The sequence below is a fragment of the Ambystoma mexicanum genome, chromosome 10, assembly GCF_040938575.1.
Source record: "Ambystoma mexicanum isolate Mex_15411 chromosome 10, UKY_AmexF1_1, whole genome shotgun sequence".
Lineage (NCBI taxonomy): Eukaryota > Metazoa > Chordata > Amphibia > Caudata > Ambystomatidae > Ambystoma > Ambystoma mexicanum.
In genome coordinates, this window is record NC_090932.1 from 1,281,311,926 (window position 1) to 1,281,334,271 (window position 22,346).

A 22,346-nucleotide genomic window follows, 5' to 3' on the forward strand; every position below is an offset into this window, starting at 1 on the left:
CCTCTGTGAGCCGGGACTACTTTCTTACCTGGGTGGGGCAAGCTCCACTCCCTGGATACAACACTGGAACTCTTCTGGAACAGGAACTCTTTTCTTACTAGGGCGAGGCCGTGAAGGAAGACGCCTCATCACTCCAAGGCTATTTAAACCACACCCGATTGATGAAACGTGCTTCGCGTTATTCTGCATCTGCAGCAGAACGCTCACCGTGTCTGTTCCAGTTTTCTTCTTTCCGATCCTGAACCTGCAAGAACTAACACTTACCATTCCTGTATCCAGCCTTCAGTAGCACCTGCAAAGACAAGAAGCAACAGGTTAGCACGGCAACCTTCTCGCGCAGCGTTTTCCTTACCTGGATCCATCGGCAGCTACCATCTCTTCACGTTGCTCCTCCGCCTGCACTCCGGGAATTCCGGTTTTCTTCAACGCTGCAATCCTGCACCTGAAAGACAAAAGAAGAGACATTAGACAGGTATTTTACTTACGCGCCATCGCGCCCGCCACCATAGGGCGCCTGCAAATACTCTGGCCTTTTACTTACGCATTTCCAAGCGCGTCAATTCAAGACTCTGGCTCGAACTTCGGCTTTCTTCACACCATCTTCGCCCTGCAAGACAAATAGAAAAAGCATTATACAGAGCCCTGTTCCACATTAACGTGCCCACGCACCTAAAGACTGTAAGGATTTAAAAGGTGTCCGGAAACTCACCGCTCGTGCAGTTAACGACGGTAGCAATCCTCTGATGTCAAGAGGCCTACGTTTCATCCAGTGAAGGAACTGGCAACGGCACCCTGCACCAGACGCAGATGGAGAGTCCAGCATTCACCTATCTAAGGTGAGCACGTTGACCTTGGGGCTCCACGGAAAAGTGAGGAAGGGAAAGGGAGAGAGATACCCGACAACGCCAGATCATTAACCCCATATTCTTTCACCTGCAGATATCTCTCTCTTCGAGTTAGACACACAGTAAGAAGAGGATCAGCCCCGGAAGCCAATCGAGTCCTGCACTTCACTTTTCGAGTCACAGACACCATCCTGCCAAGACCGGCGCCTCCGTGGGAATCAGGTGAGCGTTACAGTATGCTAATTTTTGGTGGTCCCTCGCTGTCTGGTTCTAAAAGAAAACCTCCTTTTTCTCCTTCTTGGTCCGGCGCTTACTGTTAAATTCGCATTTGTATTCTCTGATAATGCTATATGTCCAGGAATACTCTGACTGTGTTCAGTGTTGGCATCTGGAGTCCCATTTATGATTTTTTTAGTGTTCTATTATCTATGGGTCCCGTTTTTCTTCCCACCCTCTTTGACTATTTGAACTGTGCCGATTACCAGAGAGTGAGCTTACTTTTTGGTATAACAGTAAGTGGCGTCTTAAATGACAATTACTATTTTTTTGTATATATGTACTTTCTATTTTTTGCTATGTATGATTTCTTACTCAAGTACTTATTTGAATGAATAGATCTATATTATTCCTACATCCCAGCTTCTTTCCTACATACATACACAGGAGTTACGGCAGATCGGGGACAGGATCACAGCCGTAGCATAGCAACACGTGCTTCCCCTTTAAGAATGTGCACATTGAGGTGGCCTACATGTGTCTAATGCGGCCACACACCTGCCTCTGCCCCCATGCTCCATAATCTCAGTACCTTTCTCTACATTGTGAGTCAGACGTCTGACACAGCTTCCTTTCTTTTTCAGTTCACGGCTTCCTTGCAGTTTTTATTTTTGTTTTTCCACCACTCGCCCCTGCTCTCTTCTATGCATGGCAGTTAAAGGAGGGTTTTTTCTCCGCACCGAGTGCTACAGGTACTTCCCACTGGTGGACCCCCCGCTCTATTTAGAGTCCTCTTCACCACAGGGGCATCTACACTTTCTGTCCCACTTTCACAGACAGAGGCATAGGCTGGCGTGGTGGGAGGAGTTATTCTTGTTTGCTTTCCTGTATCACCTGAGGAGCTTTATGACGTCTAAAATGGTAAGTATATCCCTATTTTCATTTGCACCCCAACTAGGCGATTCCTTGCCAGGGATCCAAAGGTTGAGATGGACTGCTTTTGGCCTGACACACAGCTAGACAGTGCCTCACCGGGGTCTGAGGAGGCGCTTACTACTGATGGCACTGAGTGCTCTTCAGAGACTTTAACTGGATTTCAGTCCTAAGGGACTGTGGCCTCTCAGAGTGCTTGTACCGGGATTTGTCACAAGGCCCATTCCTCTTCATCTGCTTGGTCTGTGCCTGAGGGCTTTCAGGGGCCCGTGGAAGTAGGACGTTCGACGCAACAACTCGCTTCACAGTTCTCCAGGGTCTCAACTTATCCCTCATCTGCGCTGCTATGATGACGTAATGTTATTCGACTGTGAATGTCAGCCCATAACTTGGACTGGTCCCCCGGAAGATGCTTCTTCAACTGCCTCTGGGTTCTCTCCTTTGTCTCCTAATGTGGGGTCGTCCCCAAGTGTGAGGGCTATTCCACTCCACATATTATTGTGCCATGTCGCATAGCATTCGAGAACCCAGATTCACCCCGGGTCCCTCACAATGTTTCCCTTAAGGCCATTAATAGAGATGATTTTTTTTTGGTAGAAGAGTGTAGGACCTCATGCCCTCCCATCACACAAGGCATAATTTTAAAGGTCTTATGTGGGAGGTGCTCTTAGCAGATCCTCAAGAGCGTGGCTCAAGTTAGGTGGTTGATCTGTCCCCAGATGGGCCTGGACCGATGCCTTCTGAGGTTCCTGCACCACCCCTGGTGGACTTTGTGGTGCCATTCCCGCCAGTGCCATCTCTGTTGCTTGTGCCCAAGGATCCTCCTCTTCCTCCACTTCCACATGGACCTCCTGGGGACCCAGATTCTACTTCAGACAAAGACAAGTTCTCTGTCCGCAAAAGCTTCCCATGAGAGGGTACAGGGACTGATGGAGTACTTGGGGAAATCCAATCCATGAAAGTCCTCAGTCAGATCAATGGGTCCTATCCTCAGTACTCTTGTTAAAGTCTGTGGATAAGTCGGCCACTCATCTTACGCCTGATGTCGTAGGGGTAGCAGCAAATCGGTCAGAAACTGGCTTTGGCTACCCTGGTGGCAAAGAAGGGTTGATTTCAGTTACTGGGTACTACCCACTGAAAAGCTGTGTTATGGGGCATTCCTCAGCCCACCTTGCCATGGTGGCTACAGCAACACTTTTTTGGCAAAAGTCAGGCCTCTCCCTCTACACCAGAAAGTGGCACTGAGCTTCCACATTCCACCTTCATTTAATTGAAATGTCTGATCTTGGGCAACTCATTAAATCTCGTAGTGCCTAATCTGTCAAAATTGCCATTCCCTAATATTTCAAAATTGCCACCCCAGCCCCATAACATTATTTCTGTTCTCAGAAGGTACATGCCTCAAAATGTCTTCAATCATGGTTTAACTGGCTATGTCGGGGTCTGCAACCTTTGGACTACACCTCTCAACCACCAACCAACCTTATCAATGGTAGGGGATCATGGGAGTTGTAGACCAAAACCTCTGGAGAGCCAAAGGTTGCAGACCCCTGTGCTATGTTACTGCATCATATGTAATTGTAGTCACCATTGCTATATTGCAGATCACAATTTGTTTTGGGCTCACTTGTGGCAACGCTGCTTGAAAACCATGGCCCTTTTCTAATCTATTATCGGGTGCATGCACCTTCCTGGTAACCTTTCAACCTACAGCCTCTATCTATACTATGGTATGTCTACATTTCTCATTGCTTTCAATCTATCTCTTATATCCATGCTTAAGCATGTGTACGTTCTGCGAAGCTGATAATCTGAGTTTGGTCTCTATACTGGGTTTTGTGTACTTTTTTCATACAGCCTGTGTATCTTCCCCACGGATGCTATTGTCTCAGATATGTCTTGCATATGTGCACATTTTCAATTGTTGTAATAACTTCTCACACTCCCTATATATACACCTGCCATCATAGCTTTACTTGAAATTTCCAATAAAGAATTATTTAAGCATTGTTTATATTATGTCACAGATGGCACACAAACCTCTGAGTCTCAATGACTTTCAAGGGTCTTTATTACAGATTTTGTAAGCCCTTGGCCCGTCCCGCTTTCTCTTGTCTACCATGGTATTTCCTCCCTATCCCAAGCGTCTGTAACCGTAAACACAGGTTAGTGATATTGAAAGGTAATCCCTGCTGTCTCCTTCCTGGCTTAGACTACTGATGGTTTTCTTAAACAATGGCTTTCTAGACTCCCTCATGGACTTACAAGCTGCCCCTACTCTACCCAGTAGTTAGTATTCTACTGGGAGTTTAAAAAATGGCTGGCACTTGCTCTGTGGTGTTAAGGGTAGTTCAGTCTCGCCCACTTAACTCTTCTTCTCTTTTCTCCTCCCACTGTTACGCTCACATGGTATCCACGGTGGCGCCACCCAGCCCTGGTTGGATGATTTGCACTCTCAAACCCTCTCCCAGTCCCTTGGTAAGGCCTCTGGTTAAAGATGGGTCTTAATATTGTAAAAGGTGGATTCTCCGTCCTGCTCCTCATGGCAGGGGCGCGTAGATGTGGGAGGCGAGCAGCGACCAAGTTACTTCACTGGTGCAAGCCCCCCTTTGGGAATCCAGGCCTGCTGCGACTCCGTAGGTTTGATGCTTTACAGTCTTTATATGCATTTCTTATGTTCCTCTTAGTTCGAATAATAATGTCTTGCTTCTTTCCTTTTAGGTATGGAAAGGTATTTTGGTGTTGTCATGCAGTTTGAAGATGAGCATGGGCCGGTAGGCGAAAGCGCGGTGTGCGCGATGCTGTCCGGTGAGTAATGCACGATGCGCTGCACTGTTTCGCCTTTTATATTGCTAACCTGTGTCTTTTCTCTCCTTGCAGGTTGCAATGTTCCTCGCCGAGCGCCGTAATGTTCCAGCAATGAAACTGACCAGGAGATGACTACACAGGTAAGAATTGTGTGGCTTTCTTCATTCAGGAGGAAACGTGAGTAAACGGTTACTAATGCTGTCTTTCTTTCTCCTCTTTCCAGGTTATGGTATTCCAGGATGCATGCGGTGCCGGATAATGGAATTCGTACCTTCAGGTGAGTGGAACTGAAGTCAGCGATGGATTGAAGACTGGATACTGTTCCAGGTAAGTTTCGTAGTATTCTTTCGAGTGGATTGTGTCCTCCAACGTATTCCTCATCTTAGATGTATTCCATCCAGCTTTAGCTGCTTCGGAAAAATAATTCGGCAGAGGGCGCCATGCGTCGATGTCGAGTCAATGGTCCCTCGAAGGCCTCCGTCGAGGGTGATGTCATCGGGTGTATAAGTAGCATGCGCGGCGCCCGTTGGCCTCAGTTCCGTTTTTCCACAGTATACGTTGCTTCGGAGATTCGGCGCGCCTCGAGTTCTGTGAAGAATAGTAAATATTATAAGAAAACAAAGATGTCCTCGACATTGACGCCGACCACGACCCTGAAATCGGGTTTCAAAAAGTGCAAGTCGTGCGGTTCAAAAATGTCGATCACAGACCCGCACCGAGAGTGTTTGTGGTGCCTCGGAGAAGGCCACGACATGAAGGCCTGTACGAAGTGTCAGGCGATGACGGGGAAGGCCTTGCGAGAAAGGAGGGGAAAACTACAGGTAGGTCGCAAATCCGACCGTGAAGCCTCTAGCGTCGAGTCGAGGTCCCGTGAGGAGAAATCTCGACGCGAAAGGCATTGGTCCAGGTCCCGAAGCGATTCCCATCACTCGTCTTTGACTGAAAAATCGAAGAAACAACGCCACAGGTCCCCCTCCACCTCGTCCTCGGACGAATCCCCCAAAAGGATGAACTGTCCCACTAAACATTCATCATCCGAAGAATGGGAAGCATTCAGGGTCAAAATGATGGAGGTGTTTGAGAAAGCGAAGCCTCAGTCCGCGCCTTCCTCGGAAGCCGGCCAGAAGCGTCATTGCTCCGACACTCGCGTGCCCTCGAGCCCGGGTAATCGAAAGAGGAAGGATAGAGAACCTTCTAGGACGCCGAGCGAGAAAAGCCGATCGAGTGGAGTCGACCGCTCGAGGTCACAGACGCCGTCTGAGACCGAACATACCTCGAAGGGCAAGTCTTCGAAGAGCGCCTCGATGCCATCAAAGCCGGCGCTGTCGAAGACTGGTATTGCGCCGACGACATCGACACCTTTGTCGATGTCGACCTCGACGCCGAAACCCCCAGTTTGGCAAAATCAGTCAGAAAAAGGGAAAACACCTGTAATCCCTTCAAGACCCATAAATACTCATAGGAAAGAGTTCTTTAAATCGCTGACCTCAATTTTTGAGGAACAGGAGAAATCTGATGAGGAGAATGTACCTTTTGGGCTAGAATATGGCACCCCAAATGTCCCGGAATGCCTGATTTCAGAAGAAAGCAGGATGAGGGATTTGGTTGAATCACTGCACAATGCAAGTGGTATTGATACATCTCCTGAAAATTACTTTGGTAGACCAGAACCAGGAGAACATGCCAGTCCATCATACCGTCAGCTAATGACAAAGGTAATAGATTATTTAGGATGGGCCAGACCTCCAGCCCAATTCATCCAAGATGATCTAACAGACATATTGGCTCATGGTCCTACTGAAGACCCAATATTACCTTTTCACGTAGCCTTGCAAAATAGGGTGGCCAAAAATTGGGAGACTCCGGATTCTATTCCGCCAGTGAATAAATCCCTTACTTCAAAATACCGCCCTGCCAGTAGCGACCCCGGCTATCTGTCTAAACATCCCATTCCAGAGAGTTTGGTCATACAGGCAGCCACAGCTTCTAACAAACTGGCGTACCTTCTATCCCTCCGAACAGGAACGATAAGTGTGTGGATGGCTGGGCACGGAAGGTATTTTCAGCTGGGAGTATGGCATTAAAATCAGCCAACTCCACATGTGCCTTGGCAAAGTTTTCGTACACTCCGTGGGAGTGCATTGCAATGGCGGCGGAGCACATACCAGAAGGGGACGAAAGGGAAGGATTCCTAGCCATCGTTGGAGATGGGAAGGAGGCCATGCAGGAATCCCTTGAATCTGGATTGGACACTGTAGATAGTGTGAGCCGGTCCATGGGCACTAGCACGGTAATGCTCAGATTTGCGTGGTTAGGGAAGTCGGGTTTCGCACCAGACGTGCAGAACCATCTCCTGAACATGTCCTTTGACGAGTCTCACCTTTTTGGCAGCAAGGCTGACGAGAGCCTTGAGAGGTTGCAGACCTCAAGGCAGCTGCCAAGTCTTTGGGAGCTGCCATCAGGCAACCTCAGCCTTTTCGTGCACCAGGTCAATCTTGGAGGGGACGATCCTATCGTTACTACTCCTTGTATGGAAAGGCGAGAGGAATGGCCAGTCAAAGGGGCCAGAGAAAGGCCACTCGCGGTGGATGAGGAAAACGTGCAAAGCTAGCTCCAGCTACAGCCTCTCTGCCATCAGATGCTGCAGCAACCGCCTCAAAACCACTTTGAGGACTTACATCACAAGACACCTGTGGGAGTCAGGCTGTCACAGCATCTGCAAGAATGGCGAGCCATTACTTCAGATGTTTGGGCTCTAGAAATAATAGCCCAAGGTTACTGCCTTCCTTTTCTAACGCAACCTCAAAGCAATCCACCAAGGAGACACCCGTTGAAGTTTTCAGACCCGTTACTACAGCAGGAAGTTTTAACCCTGCTGGAGAAAGGTGCTATAGAACCGGTACCTGCAGCAGAGAGGAACAAGGGATGGTACTCCCCATATTTCTTGATCCCCAAAAAGGACGGAGGACTGAGACCCATCCTGGACTTAAGAAACTTGAACAAGTTCCTCAGGAAGGACAAGTTCAAGATGCTTACCCTTTCTCAGAACCTTCAACTTCAGGATTGGTTGGTGTCATTGGACCTCCAGGATGCTTATTTTCATGTGCCAATTCATCTCAAGCACAGAAAATACCTGAGGTTCGTGGTTGGCGACTCACACTATCAGTTTCGAGTCCTGCCATTCGGATTGACCTGCGCCCCGAGGGTCTTCACCAAATTTATAGTAGTGGTGGCAGCGCACCTCAGGAGAGGGAGGATTCACGTCTACCCCTACCTGGACGATTGGCTGATCAGAGCATGCTCTGCCGAACAGGTGCTAGATCACCTGAAAGTTACCTGCCACTTCCTCCACAGACCTAGCTTCTCCCTCAATTTCAAGAAGTCATAAATGACACCTTCTCAAAGTCTCCTATATATAGGAGCTGTACTAGACACATCCCTGGGAAAGAGCTCGCCTCCCGGGTCGAGGGCTCAAGACATTCTTCAGATGGTTTCCAAATTCAGAAATGCCCAAAATCTCCAGGCCTACGACTTCTTGAGGTTACTCGGCCTCATGGCATCCTGCATCTTTCTAGTTCCAGAGGCACGTCTGAGAATGAGATCCCTTCAATGGGCTCTAAAGACTCAATGGTCCCAATTCGAATGACGGATCTGCTCCAGATTCCGAACAAGGTTCGTCAAAATCTTCTATGGTGGACTTGTTCAGAGAATATCCTGAAAGGAGAACCTTTTTGGCAACCATGGCCGGAGATCACAGTAGTGACGGACGCCTCACTCAAGGGGTGGGGAGCTCATGCCAACGACCTGACAATCAGAGGCCGTTGGTCTCCATCGAAACTGCACATCAACTTTCTGGAGCTGAGAACAATCAGACTAGCTCTGAAAGCTTTCCTGCCATCTGTCAGAGGAAAGAATGTCCTGATAATGACAGACAACACAGTGGCCATGCATTATCTAAACAAAAGAGGTGGTGTAGGGTCACTACCTCTGTGCAGAGAGGCAATGCAACTCTGGTATTGGGCAATTCAAGAAGGAATCTCTTTAACAGCAGTTCACTTAGGAAGAGAATATGACGGCAGTTGCTCTGAGCAGGCAGAGCACGGTGTCCCACGAATGGGAACTGGCTCAGGAAGTCATTCAAGAGATCTTCGCCCTTTGGGGAACCCCTCAAGTGGACCTATTTGCGCCTGGGATCAACCGAAGTGCGAAAGGTATTGCTCAAGGGAATTTCCCCCGAGAGGAGCCCTGGGGGACGTGTTCGTGGTCGAGTGGTCATCAGGAGACTGAGACGCTTCGGGAGCCGCATGATCCTAATTGCCCCGGATTGGGCCAGGAGAATGTGGTACCCGGACCTTCTACACATGTCCATCTGTCCCCCAGTACGTCTTCCTCAGAGAGAACCTTCTCTCACAAATGGAAGGTCAGGTTCTCCATCCAGAGGTCAAAACGCTCAACCTTCACGCTTGGTATCTGAAAGGCTGAGATACAAGGATTGGAACCTTCCAGATGACGTCATGGAGGTGTTGCTTTCGGCAAGAAGGCTAGCAACAAAGTCTCTATACCGCTGCCATTGGAAAAAGTTTTGCAACTGGTGCAGAGAAAAGAATGTCGATCCTTTTCTATGTTCTATTCCGGAAGTACTGTCCTTCCTCCTGTCCCTAGCACATTGAGTCTAAATGTTGGAACCATTAAAGGTTATCTTGCGGCGCTTTCCATCTTCAAGCGCTCGTCTGAAGAAAGCTCCTACTTCAAAATTCCTTTGGTAGTACAATTCCTAAAAGGACTCAGGAATGTGTTTCCTCCTTGCCCTTTTCAAGTGCAAATTTGGGATCTCAATTTGGTCCTAAAATACTTAATGTGTGCTCCTTTTGAGCCTTTGCACACTTGTCCATTAAGATTACTAACATGGAAAACTGCCTTCCTAGTTGCTTTAACATCTGCAAGAAGAGTGAGCGAATTGCAGGCACTGGGCCTCATTCCGAGGCTGGCGCTATCCATGGAGTAAATAGCACCATGGTAAGCAACCATGGAGCTATTTACTCCATGGAAATCAGGCATGGTGAATGGAGTAATTACCGGTCCATTCCAAGGTTGGAGGGACCGGTAATTCCCCATTCACCATACCGGTTCCCCATCCCCATTCCTGCCCCCATAGGGCTCAATGGGAATGGGGAAGGAGTAAATTACGGCACCGTAAATTACAGTGCCGTAATTTACTCCAAGGTCCCTTTGCGGGTTGGATTTTTAACGCCTGCTAAAAGCAGGCGTTAAATGCCAACCCGCAAAAGGGAACTCGGAATATGGTGGTAAGTGTTAACGGTCACCGTTGCCATTAACGGTGACCGTTAACCCTTACCGCCAGCCTCGGAATGAGGCCCACTGTCTTCTGGGCCACCCTATACTGTGTTCCATAAGGACAGAGTTGTGTTGAGGGTTAAACCCTAATTTTTACCAAAAGTGGTATCTGATTTTCATTTGTCAGAGAATTGTCTTACCCACATTCTATCCTCCACCTCATCCTAGTAAGGAGGAGGAAGGATTACACAGGTTGGATCCGAAAAGAGCTTTAAGCGTTTACATCTCTAGGCTTTCTTAGCTTAGAGTGGCCAATCAACTGTTTATTGGCTACACAGGAAAGAAATTGGGTCAGTCAGTGACAAAGCAAACAATATCACGCTGGATTGTGCTTTGTATTTCATAATGCTACAGATTAGCACAAAAAGACCCACCAGAAGGTCTAAGGGCTCATTACACCAGAGGCATTGCCTCTTCAACAGCCCTACAAAGAGGTGTTCCTATAAGGTCCATTTGTGAAGCAGCAACTTGGTCCTCGCTGCACACTTTCTCAAAATTCTACAGCCAGTAAGCTTCCCAGTCTAAGGAGCTTAATTTTGGTAAAGCAATACTATACTCGGCCATCTAAGAGTATCCAAAAATCTAACCCCTCCTCCAGAGGAATTGTCCATACTGCTTTGGGAGCCTATCTAAGGTGAGGAATACGTTGGAGGACACAATCCACTCGAACAAGTTACTTACCAACTGGTAACATTCTTTCGATTGGATATTCCTCCAACGTATTCCTCATCACCCTCCCATCCTAGCCCTATGTAGATTTTTCCGGGCTGTTGCCACTCCAACTCTCGCAAGGCAAATACCTGTCTGCCGGCACAGTCTACACAGTGAAAAATCAATAATGAAGGGGGAAAAACAGAACTGAGGCCAACGGGCGCCGCGTGTGCTACTTATACACAGGAGGCCTTCGAGGGACCATCGACTCGACGACATCAACGCATGGCGTGGCGCCCTCTGCCGAAAATGTTTTCCGAAGCAGCTAAAGCTGGATGGAATACATCTAAGATGAGGAATACGTTGGAGGAACATCCACTCGAAAGAACGTTACCAGTTGGTAAGTAACTTGTTCTTCTCTCTCTGCAAGTCCTTGGTTTCAAGTAAGCTGTCATCAAAGAACTGGACACGGTGAGCGTTCCGCTGCCCACAGCAAAATAACGCAAAACATGTTCTGCAGTTTGGGTGTGGTTTAAATAGTCTCGGGTAAAGTAGTCCAGGTAAAATAGTCCCAGGCCTGCCACACCCAAAGTAGTCCAGGTAAAGTAGCCCCTGGCCTCACACACCCAAAAGACTAGACTGCATAGCTCCGTTCCTTGTAACTGAGCTATGTGTGTGCCTCCATGTTGGCTAAACCCTCCCTACCCCCCCAAGTTAAATAGTCCCAAGTAAATAGTCCCATTCTAATGATGGTCTTCATGATGGTTATGAGGCTGGTGCCAAAGGTGCCAGGGCTGACTCAAAGAGAGTCTTGGATGAGGTTTTAAGGCCTTTGACCTGGCCCTAACTGGAAGGCTGATTTGCCAGTGAGGGCCAGGGGCAAGGGTCATGACACACACCAGTCCTTCGTCCATCCGATATTTCACTCCCCCAAGTCCCCCTTCACCCTTTGATGTTACCACTGCTTCCCCTCCTACTACTCTCCTTCAACTACTACTCTCCTTCTCCTTCCATGCACATCCTTCCACTACTACTCATCTTCGCACTCCACTACTCCTATCACTCTACCCACTTCTTTCACTCACACAGCCACTTCACAAAACTCCTTAGACTAAATAGTGTGTCTTCACTCACTTCTCAGTCACGGCCATTCACACTGCAGTACCCTTGCTCTCACAAAACGAATACCTCACCTTCTCTGCACAATGTCTCTCAAATCTGCCACTCCCTTCTTCCGGTTGCTTGTCTCTTGGTCTTCCATTTCAACTCCACTGACATCACCCAAATAACCCCCTGTTTATGTATCCTCCCCTGTGCTTGTTGGCATCTGTTCTTACCCAACCTAGCCATGCTTTGTCCTCCACACGGCCTGTCCACTCCTACAGGATGTCAGCAGAAACTTATTTTATGAAGAAAGTTAAGAAGACCATGCACAGTGAATTTCCCCTCAATTAGGTCCAGCATTAATTGGTGCCAGCGAGTAAAATAAGTACATGTGAAGATTTCAAATTTTTTTACAATATTACTCTGTTTTGTAAGCTTGCATTTTGTCACATTTTTATGTATTGTAATTAGGGTAGAATTGGTTATCATATGGTACACTTATTGTACTTCCATACATGGTATGACTAAATTATTAAGAGTTGGGCTGCTATATAAAATAGCATCCTTGAACCCTTGAGGATACGTAATTGGAGTGTGTATAATTCCATATGATGATTTGGCTTAAATTGTTCTGTTTGACGAAGGATGTTTTTTGAAAAATTGATGTACAATACAATCATTTAATAAATATACTCAAGAGACAGAGTAATTTTTCTTTAATAACTACAACCTTGCGCTAACCAATTTGTTATTTTAGACTACACTTTTTATGCATAGAAGAGCATTCCTGCATATGTATATTTTATGAGCTATCCATTTCATTTAGAAATTTGGTGTTTTGATTTTTGTGTGTGTTAGAAGCTTGTTTGTTAATATTTTTTTGCAAATAAAGGTCTGTATTCACATGTTATTGTCATGAATCGCTGTGCTTGGTCCTTGTGGTCGGCTTGGCGATGCTCTCCTCGATTCACAGGTGCCATTTTTTTCCCACCAAAATGGCCCCCCGCAATCATGTGCAGCAGCACTTGCGGTCTAGTATTTGTGCAGCACTCTGTTGACGTTTCCAGATTTTGGCTTTGACAGACGCTGCAACTTGCAGCTCCTTGCGTCTCAACGCAGGTAACTTCCCTGCTCAGTGCTTTTTCTTGTTCTCTGTTGTCGCCCTCTCTGACTTCTTGGTTCCCCCTTCCCTTCCTTGCCTTCCTTTGTGGGTTTCCTTGCTGGTTCTTCTCTCTTGGATTTCTCCCTTGTCCTGGCTGCTGTGGTTCATCCTGGGACACCAGATTTTACCTTCTGTTCCTGTCTTTTTTTTGTTGCCTGGTCTGCCTGCATTGGTTCTTCTTTGGTGTTAGTCAGACTCCTGGAGAAACATGTGGTAGCTAAACCTGAAAAGTGTCAATTTCATTATTTGGGCTTTGTAATAAGCCAGTCAGGCATAGCCATAGACACTCGGAAGATTTCAGCCATGACTTCTTGGCCTCGACCCTCTACCATGAAACAGACTCAGTCCTTTCTGTGTCAAGGTAATTTCTACAGGAAGTGTATACCCACTTTCTCTACCATAGTCTTACCCATCACTTGCCTCCTAAAGAAAGGTGTTCCTTTACTCTTATCAACTGAAAATGAAAAGACCTTTTCCCATCTCAAGAAATTATTTACAGAAGCTCATATATTTTGTCAGCCTCATATCACTAATCCATTGAGACCGATGCTTCTGAAGCAGCCATTGGAGCTGTACTGAAACAGGTGCAAGGAAACTGAGAAGAACACCTCGTGGCATACCTGTCGAGACCATTATCCGACAGTGAAAGGCAATATTCCGTTCTGGAAAAGGAGTTGTTAGCCATGAGACAGGGTTTCCTCGATTGGCGACACCTTTTACTTGGAGCTTGTCATCCGGTACAAATCAGGACATATCACAGATTCATACAAGTGCAATGTTGCAACAGTTGACAGGCTCGCTGGACATATTTTTTCTCAGTAACACTTCAACATGACTTATCTTCCGGGTTCGCAGAATATGTAGTGTAAGGAAAGCATGGTATCAATAGTAAGACACACAAGTGACCACAGTTCAAGGATGTTTATTGAACTTCAACAAGGGTGTAATAAACGTCTATCTAATCTTAAATCTACAGATGGGAGCAAGCTACAACCATCAAATAATAATAATGCAGTCCTAGTGGAGTCTCGTCAAAATAAAAGGGCCTATACTAAAACCTATTGCCAATCCTTCTCTCTAAATACAAATAGTGTGGGGGTAGTGTTCATGAAAAAGAAAGAAGTGTTCACAAAAATATGTCGGGATGTGGAGGCCATTGCCCTCCCTTCCCCACGTTTTCAGCACGGGATAAAGCTGTTCTCTCGAGCATAGCACACTCTCTGGCTTCTTCGGCAGCATTACCAGCATCCAGACCTTCTGTGTGCAAGTCTCTTTTCTTATCAAAGTCTCATGATTCAGAGGGCCTGATCTATCAAAAACAAGAAACAAAGTTATTTTCCTCTTAGAAGTACTCAATTCAGGTGATTCACCATGGATCCCCCTCAGCCGGGCTCAGATCCCTTTTTATACCACAATCGTTACTTTGGACCCCCCTCTTCCGGGCTCAGACCCCCTTATACAATGTTCAAAGAATATTCTTTTTGGGAAACTCGTGGTTCACCCTAGATCCCTCTCAGCCAGGCTGCGATCCTTCCTCTTAAACAATTAGTCTCCCTCAGCCGGGCTCGGACCAATTGCAGTTCGTATTAGCTATCAAAGACTTTCGAATGTGCACAGGGTTTAGCTTGACCCATTGTAGGACCACTTCGCTTTCACAATTTAAATTTGCCACCTCTCCCTTGGATACCTAACGGAGACCTTTGAATGAGCATGCACGTGGTGCTGGACCACTCTGTATATGTTATCTATCTTGGCTTCAAAAGTTCAGTCACTCCTTGGATGTTGAATTATATTCACGTCGCTCACCACATACGGATCACACACTGTTTTCTTCAGATTTCTTCATACAATGTTGCCACTTGCAACCTTGGTTCTAACACAGACTGGTCTGCTATCAGTCTCCCAGACTCACCGGCTGTGATGACTTTACTGGCTTTGTTGTAGGAGCCAAGGACAGTACCCCCACGGCAAACCCTTCTCCCCGCCTTGGTTATCGATGCAGGAGAGCCCCGGGTACCTCCGCCACAAAATGCACGTTTCTTTAGCTTTCATTCAAGGGCTTATGTTTCTTATTCTCGAAGGCTTGTGAAAGTAGCGGTTTTTCTCTGAAAAGGTCAAGGGCACTTCCCTCCTTGCAACCCTCTCTGGTCTTGCCGTCTTTCTCCTCGTATTAAACTGCCATCTTGGAACTGCTGCTTCCTCGTGTGTTTTGCCTCGCTCAGAGTGTGCTTCCGTGCTCTGCCTTTTATCCGTGTAGAGAAGTGTGATGAAAGTCAGCTATGTGTAATTATCAGTAATTGCCTGACGCTTCCTGACAATTGTGTTGGGACATGTCCGGTATACGACTCGGGTGTTAGTCCGTTTTCTTTCATAGTGAGCTGTCCATGAGAAAGTGTTTGTGTTGGGAAAGGGGGAAGGGATTGAGTTCCTACGTATCCTACCTGGTAGGATGGTGAAAAGGTGTTAATGGGAAGGGGATACCGCGTCTCACCATCCGGTGTCCCACTCCCCAAAGACCCCCATCCAGGTGATCCTCCTACACTGGTCCACCCCTAGGAACTGGATCCAAAAACGATGGCCGTGTCATGGCCACCTGGATGACTGATCCCCAGGGACAAGCGGGTGAGACACCTTCTGGTTTCTCACAATAGCTCCATCACCAAGCATGTTTCCTACTGTCCTACAAAAAAAGGTTTTTCTGTGCCATGTGGATAGTTTCCTGGATCAAGTACGACAGGACACTATTCGCTCTCGAGAATGGCGGGACTCCTCTCGACCCTATCTCTGAGGACTTCACAAAAAAGATGGCGATCTCTTCAGGGATTGGGTTCTGTATCTACCCTCAAGGGCTGATCGAGATACTGCCCTACAATTGTCATGATATTCCATCAGCGGGTCATCGTGGCATAACCGCTACGTTACAGAACTTGAAAAGACACTTCTGGTGGCACAAAATGACATAATCATTAAAGGAACATGTCCGTTCATGCTTGGTATGTGCTCAAAACAAGGCTGCTAAAGACAAACCACTGGGACCATTGCTATTGACAAGACCTTGGCAAATCATAGCTACAGATCTTATTGTTAATCTCCCACCTTCCAAGGGTTGCAGAACTATAATGGTAACCATTGACACCTTTTTGAGAATGGCTCATTCTTGTTCTTTACCTAAATTGCCTTCAGCAACAGAAATGGTAGCCATCTTTACAGATATTGTTTTGCTTGCACAGGCTACCCTCTACCATCATATCTGATCATGGTAGTCAGTACATATACAGATTCTGGTCCCGATTGTGTAAACTACTATGGATTAAGATAACACTGTCCTCAGGTTACCATCACAAGAGCAACGTAATCACAGACAGGGTCAAATATAACTTAGAGCAATATCTCAGATACTTTTCTACTCAAGTGGATGAGGACTGGTTTACGTTAATACCCATCGCAGAATTTGCTTATAACACAAGCCACTCTTCCTTGAAGACCAGCCCATTTGTCCGTTTGTATGGATAACATCCTGCACTCTTTCCTTTGGTGACACATGAGTCCTGTGATGTTCCCTCAGTGGACAGCTGGATAACTGATCTTGTCCAGATGCACAAACGGGCCACTGAACACCTTGGAAAGGCCAGATAATCCATCAAGTATTATGCAGCCAAAAAAACAAAGCCAGTCCGCTGTACTCTGTGAGTGACAAGGTCCGGCTCTCTTCTAAGTACCTGCCTCGGCATCTCCGTCCTACTAAGCTGTCACCATGATACTATGGACCCTTTGTGATTGAAAGCCAGATTGATGTTGTGGCTTATTGTCTTCGTTTACCATCTTCCTGGAGAAGGATACACCTGGTCTTTCAGGTTTCCCTTTTGAAACCCTATGTTGCTTCTCCCTCTTCACCTCGTATACCTCCTCCTGTGCTCACTGCAGGCCAACAGCTTGAATTCGAAGTCTCTCGCATTTGCGATTGCCGCTATCGCAGGGGCCGCCCACGATACCTTGTGGAATGGAAAGGATACCCACCGTCAGAACATTCCTGGGAACATGCCTCCTTTATTCATGCCCTTGTTTTACTTCGTAAGTCCCATAGCCTGCATCCTGGTAAACCGAGGGGGCGGGGGGAGGTTTCAGAGGGGGCATGCTCTCATGAATTGCTGTGCTTGGTCCTTGTGGTCGGCATGGCGACGCTCTCCTCAATTTGCGGTGCCATTTTTTTCCCCATGAAAATGGCCCCCGCAATCATCTATGGAAGCACTTGTGGTCTAGTGTTTGGGCAGCACTCCGTTGCGGCTTACGGTTTCCGTATTTCGGTCTTAACAGACGCTGCGACTTGCAGCTCCTTGCGTTTCAACGCAGGTAACCTCCCAGCTCAGCGCTTTTTCTCCTTCTCTGTTGTAGCCCTCTCTGACTTCTTAGTTCCCCCCTCCCCCACCCCTTGCCTGCCTACGTGGGTTTCCTTGCTGGTCCCTCCCACTTGGATTCCTCGCTTGTCCTGGCTGCTGTCATTCTGCCTGGGACACACAATCTTACCTTCTGCTCCTGTCTGTTTTTGTTGCCTGGTCTGCCCTGCATGGTTCTGCTTTGCTCGTCGGCCCCTGGGGACTAAGTAACATCGCTGCACAGGTTTTTTACTCTGTGCCCCTTTTCTTGGCTTTCTTCTTCAGAGGTCACCCAGCCTGGGTATACACCAGTCAGGCAGTGTGACGTCTGGAGAGTCTCGCCCATATCTTCATGACATGCGATCTAAGCACAAGACTCTTAAGGGATCCACCGAAAGCAAGACCCTTCAAGCAAAGACGAAGGTGATTGTTATCCCGATTCTGATAGATATAAGCAAGAGTCTATTTTTATATGCTTAAATAAGCAAGAGTCTATTTTTATATGCTTCACTAATACAATACATCAGAAAAATGACTTATTACCCATAGGTTTCATGTCAGTAGCAACACATGTGTAAAAAATAATGGTTAGTGTTTTCCTCATTTTCTCAGATGCATGTGGAATCTTTGGGCTCACAGATTGAATGCTTTTGAAGTCTGTAAATATTTTAACCAGTCCGTGTAGAAAGCACAGTGTCTATTTGGGTGCATATGGGGTAGTATCACCAGCAGGAAAAGGGAACTTGTTTTACCCTGCACACGTTTGTCAAGGCCTTCTCTCGGCACCGTCTCTCGTTTTGGGGGTCAAATACTGATGTAGCTTTGCAAATGATGAATGTATTTAACAGCTAGCCAAGTGGACTGGTGTAACAATGTAAAATGTGTGCTTTCTAGTGGGTTGATGAAATCCTGAGGTCACTGGTGCTTAAAAGTGGAAAACTACAGACGAGTCAAATATTTAGTATATGAAGCGCTCACTGGACTATCGAGTCTCAGACGCTTGTAAGGCTTAGTGAGTGTGAGGGAAAAAAAACCTGCAAAAGAGGTGGAGACAAAATTGGTTAACAAAATATAATTGATTTGTTCTCCAATACTGGGTAAGCACGGTTAAAGCTGTAGACTGCCGAGGCTGTATCCAACGATACACTGGGAAATGGGTGAACTGATAGAACTTCTAGTCAGTCTATTCATCTGTTTCAGCCTCTGCAATTTCAAGTTTGTGTTCCACATTGGTGTATATGGTAGTGCTACTTTATTGTACTTTAAAATGTATGCTATTCCCATGCAAAAGTCAAATGGTTCCCTCTGGGTGCACTGTGAGTTAAGTGATTTGATTCTTATGATTATTAAATACTATGTTTATTTTAGCCTATTAACTCCAGCCCACCGGCTCTTCCTGCTGACATACCAAACTTCAGCCTGATGGGTGAGAGCCTGTCCTTCGACTTCAAAGACACAGACATGAAGAGGCTCTCCATGGAAATAGAGAAAGAGAAGTAAGGAGCTTATCAATTCCCTCCTTTTTGCACATTGTTACATGTGGGTTGTGGCACCATGTTCTGCTGCCCTTACAGGGCTGCAGTATGTACTCCTGCCTGGGTCAGCATAGTGACTCATGCCATGTCCTAGGTCACATCTGTTGACCTTAATGCAATGCTCAGTCTCACCAAGGGCTCTCACTGCATGGTTCACTGCTGCATTTCTCACCTTTCCTCATGCCAAAATGCTGCACCTGCTAAAGTCTGTTTGGGGGTCACACTAAGTATTAACATCTTTAGCTCCATGGTCTGTGCAGGGGCTTCATATGGCAGAATTCCAGAAATAGGGTGGCCCTGTGGAAATTACAAAACTCATGCGACAAGGGGGCATAAACCTGCCGAGTTTTGAACTATATTACTTGGCAGGACAGTTATCATATGTGGCGAGATGGCTGTCGGAAGAGGAATCGGCGGAGACCAGGCTCCTACAGGGCGTCCCCGCCCCATACTTTCTAAAAGAAACGGTGTGGTTGCATAAAACGAGAGTGGCGGGGATGGGGAGTCTGTTGGTGCTAGGTTGGGAGGTCTGGCGTAGAGCATGGAGAATGGTGGGTAACTCTGACCCGCTCTCACAGCAAGTCCCGTTGGTGGCGTTATGTGGGGAAGACTCCCAGCTGATCAAAGGGGTCCGCAAATACTGGGAGCCGGTAGGCCTGGCCACTCTGGGGGGACATATGGCAAGAGGGGGAGGCAGTGGAATTCGAGAGGCTGGTGGAGGAGACGGGGGTACATAGAGGCCAATATATCACTTACACCAGGATTATGAAACGGGTGAGGGGGAGGTGGCCCGAGACGGTGCTGGCGGAAGAACCTGACGCCTCTGTAGAAACAATGTATGATGTTTCGGAGGGTGGGCACGAAATATCCCGGATATATGAGCTCTTGAGCGCAAAAGCGGGAAAGGAGTTGCTTCAATTGAGGCTTGACTGGGAGGAGGAGGTGGGAGAACCCATGACAGAGGGACAGTGGGACAGAGCCCAAAGGTACCATAAGAAGGTGTCCCGAAACGCAAGACTTCAGCAGATCCAGCTGTATGTCACCCACAGAGCTTACCTAACCCCTGGCAGAATAGCCAGATTTGGTGGCTCGACTATACAGAGATGCCCCAGGTGTGGTGAGGTAGAGGCTGGGTTGTTACACATGTTCTGGGCCTGCCCGGAAGTGGGGACATTCTGGATAGAACTGCAAACGAGATTGATCAGCCGGGGAGTGAAGCTGGACGTGGGGTCGGCTTGGGCATGTATGTTGGGGAGTTTCTCTAGGCCACGTAACTTAAAACATATCAGTAAAATGAAAGACCTGGCTTATATATTGGTCAAACGCAGAATTGCAATGAGCTGGAAATCTGCCCACAGGCCTAGAGTGGAGTTGTGGTGGGCAGACCTCCTGAAATGGGCCGAAGCAGAAACCACGGTTTGGTAGGAAGCGGTCAAGAGCGGGGGAGAGGAAGAGGTAGGCCCTCTGATAGCCTGGAGACAGCTGGTGGCCTCAATGGCAAATCCCCACCAGGTGGATCAGGATGCGGAAAATTGGGAGGTGTTAGCAATAACCGAGTCACCTGTAGATGCCCGAGATGGTGGCACAGATATGACAGGTTTGTGGGGCGGGAGGGGGAGGACAGAGGAGAGTAATATGATGTCTGGAAATTGATCAAGAATGTCCTAAAAAGTTGTAATGTTTGCAGTGTTTGTTGAAATAAGAAAAAAAAATGTTTTAAAAAAAGTATTAACATCTTTGCAAGGATGCATCAAGAATTACCATTGCAACCTTTGGTTGGGCAGTCGCTTCCACTTTGTCTTCTAGTGTCTTCACAGTATTGACAACTTGCACCAGTCACCCCTATGGGCTTCTCCTTTTGTTGGAAGACCTGACATCATTCACTGCTTTCCCTGAAAGTCCTCTTTGTACATCAGTGCTGTGTCCTCTCAACAATGTAGATAATAATACTTGTTTACCTACAGTTGATCATGTTAACTTCATCTGTGTGCTCCAGTCCTTGACTGTAACTTTGTCGCTGGTTTGAGTTTCATTAGTTTGTTTTATGCTTTGTTCTTACCTTGTCATAGAGTTGAATACATGGAAAAGAGCAAACACCTTCAAGAACAACTGAATGAACTGAAAACTGAGATTGAATCATTAAAGTTGAAGGAGAGGGAGTCTGTCCTCGACATCCTACACAACGAGAGTGCGGACCGTGGTGGTAGCAAACAGAATACTTTCAAAAAGGTATGTCTGTGTCCCCACTTGCATTGTATTAAATAGTTACCTCTGCACTATGCATGGTCGGAAGCATACCCAATAGTATGCAAAAGGTGTGTCCTGACATAATTCCAAACTCTTAATTGCCTCCCACCAACTACATATGCTTTCTCACACACAGACCTCACACAGGAGTGTCAACAGCCAGTTGTACCAACACCTTAACAGCACTTAAATGGTCATATCCTGCTCAAGCTGACCAGAAGTACCCCATAGGTAATACTATCAGATAGAGGTCACCATAGTGTATTAATGGTGAACCCCAACCATTGTTTTTTTAAATAACACATTTCCTATCTGCCTACCTGTCAGTATGTTTCCTTATGTTTTTTCCATTCCCAGTTGAAATTTTAAAATCACTGCTGTGACACCCATGGCTCATTTTGGTCCCTGTGGGTCACTGGAAAGGTATTTCATGGGGATTGACCGTCTCAGTGGCCTAGACACTTGTGCTTTTAGAACAGTACTGGGATAAGATCAAATGAACAGCTCCAGTATGTGCGTTGATAGGGAGATCCCTCCAAGTGCATGGCAACTTCAGTCTGTTCTTACTCATCGTACCCAAATCCTTAGAAGTGGACTTTTGGTTGGGTTTTTGCTCCTCTCTATGGCTAATATTCGCTGTCATGTAGTGCATAGTCGTAGAACATTGTCCAACTCTCACTTTTGTTCTCTACTATAGTCAGTGAGGACAAGGTCCCTGTGAATCATTGTGGAAGAAATATCCTGTCCACATCTTAGTTTTTCTCCAGGGATGCCAAAGGTTCATTGAATGCTGCTATTTTTCCAGAAACATTTAGTTTTAACAGTGTTTTTGCCATCAAAACCAAAGCCCTGTCACGGACACTGAGGAATAAAACATAGATAGAACTTCACATTGGGCAGTATATTGTAGACTACACCCAATGTGAATTTAAGCATGCATCCTTTAGAAGCCTCTTCCTGGGTAAAGAATATTAGTAGGAGATGTGCAACACATGTTTAAATAACCATATTTCTATATGGCAAGGGCAGTGTGGCTGCTAGATCTTCATCCCTTGGCCCGACTTTTGTTGGATGATTGAAGAGGACTGTGGTGGTGTCTGCTATCGTATCTGAATGG

General features: G+C 46.8%; 1 protein-coding gene across 3 annotated transcripts in view; it reads left to right on the forward strand.

Annotated features, from left to right (window-relative positions):
* NF2 (NF2, moesin-ezrin-radixin like (MERLIN) tumor suppressor) overlaps positions 1-22,346 on the forward strand; it is an 855,245-nt gene that overhangs the window by 667,883 nt on the left and 165,016 nt on the right. For all 3 annotated transcript variants that reach the window (XM_069619277.1, XM_069619276.1, XM_069619278.1), the window contains 2 exons: positions 18,816-18,943; positions 21,052-21,211. In XM_069619277.1, the coding sequence (XP_069475378.1) occupies positions 18,816-18,943; positions 21,052-21,211 (288 nt within the window). The remainder of the gene's footprint in view (positions 1-18,815; positions 18,944-21,051; positions 21,212-22,346) is intronic.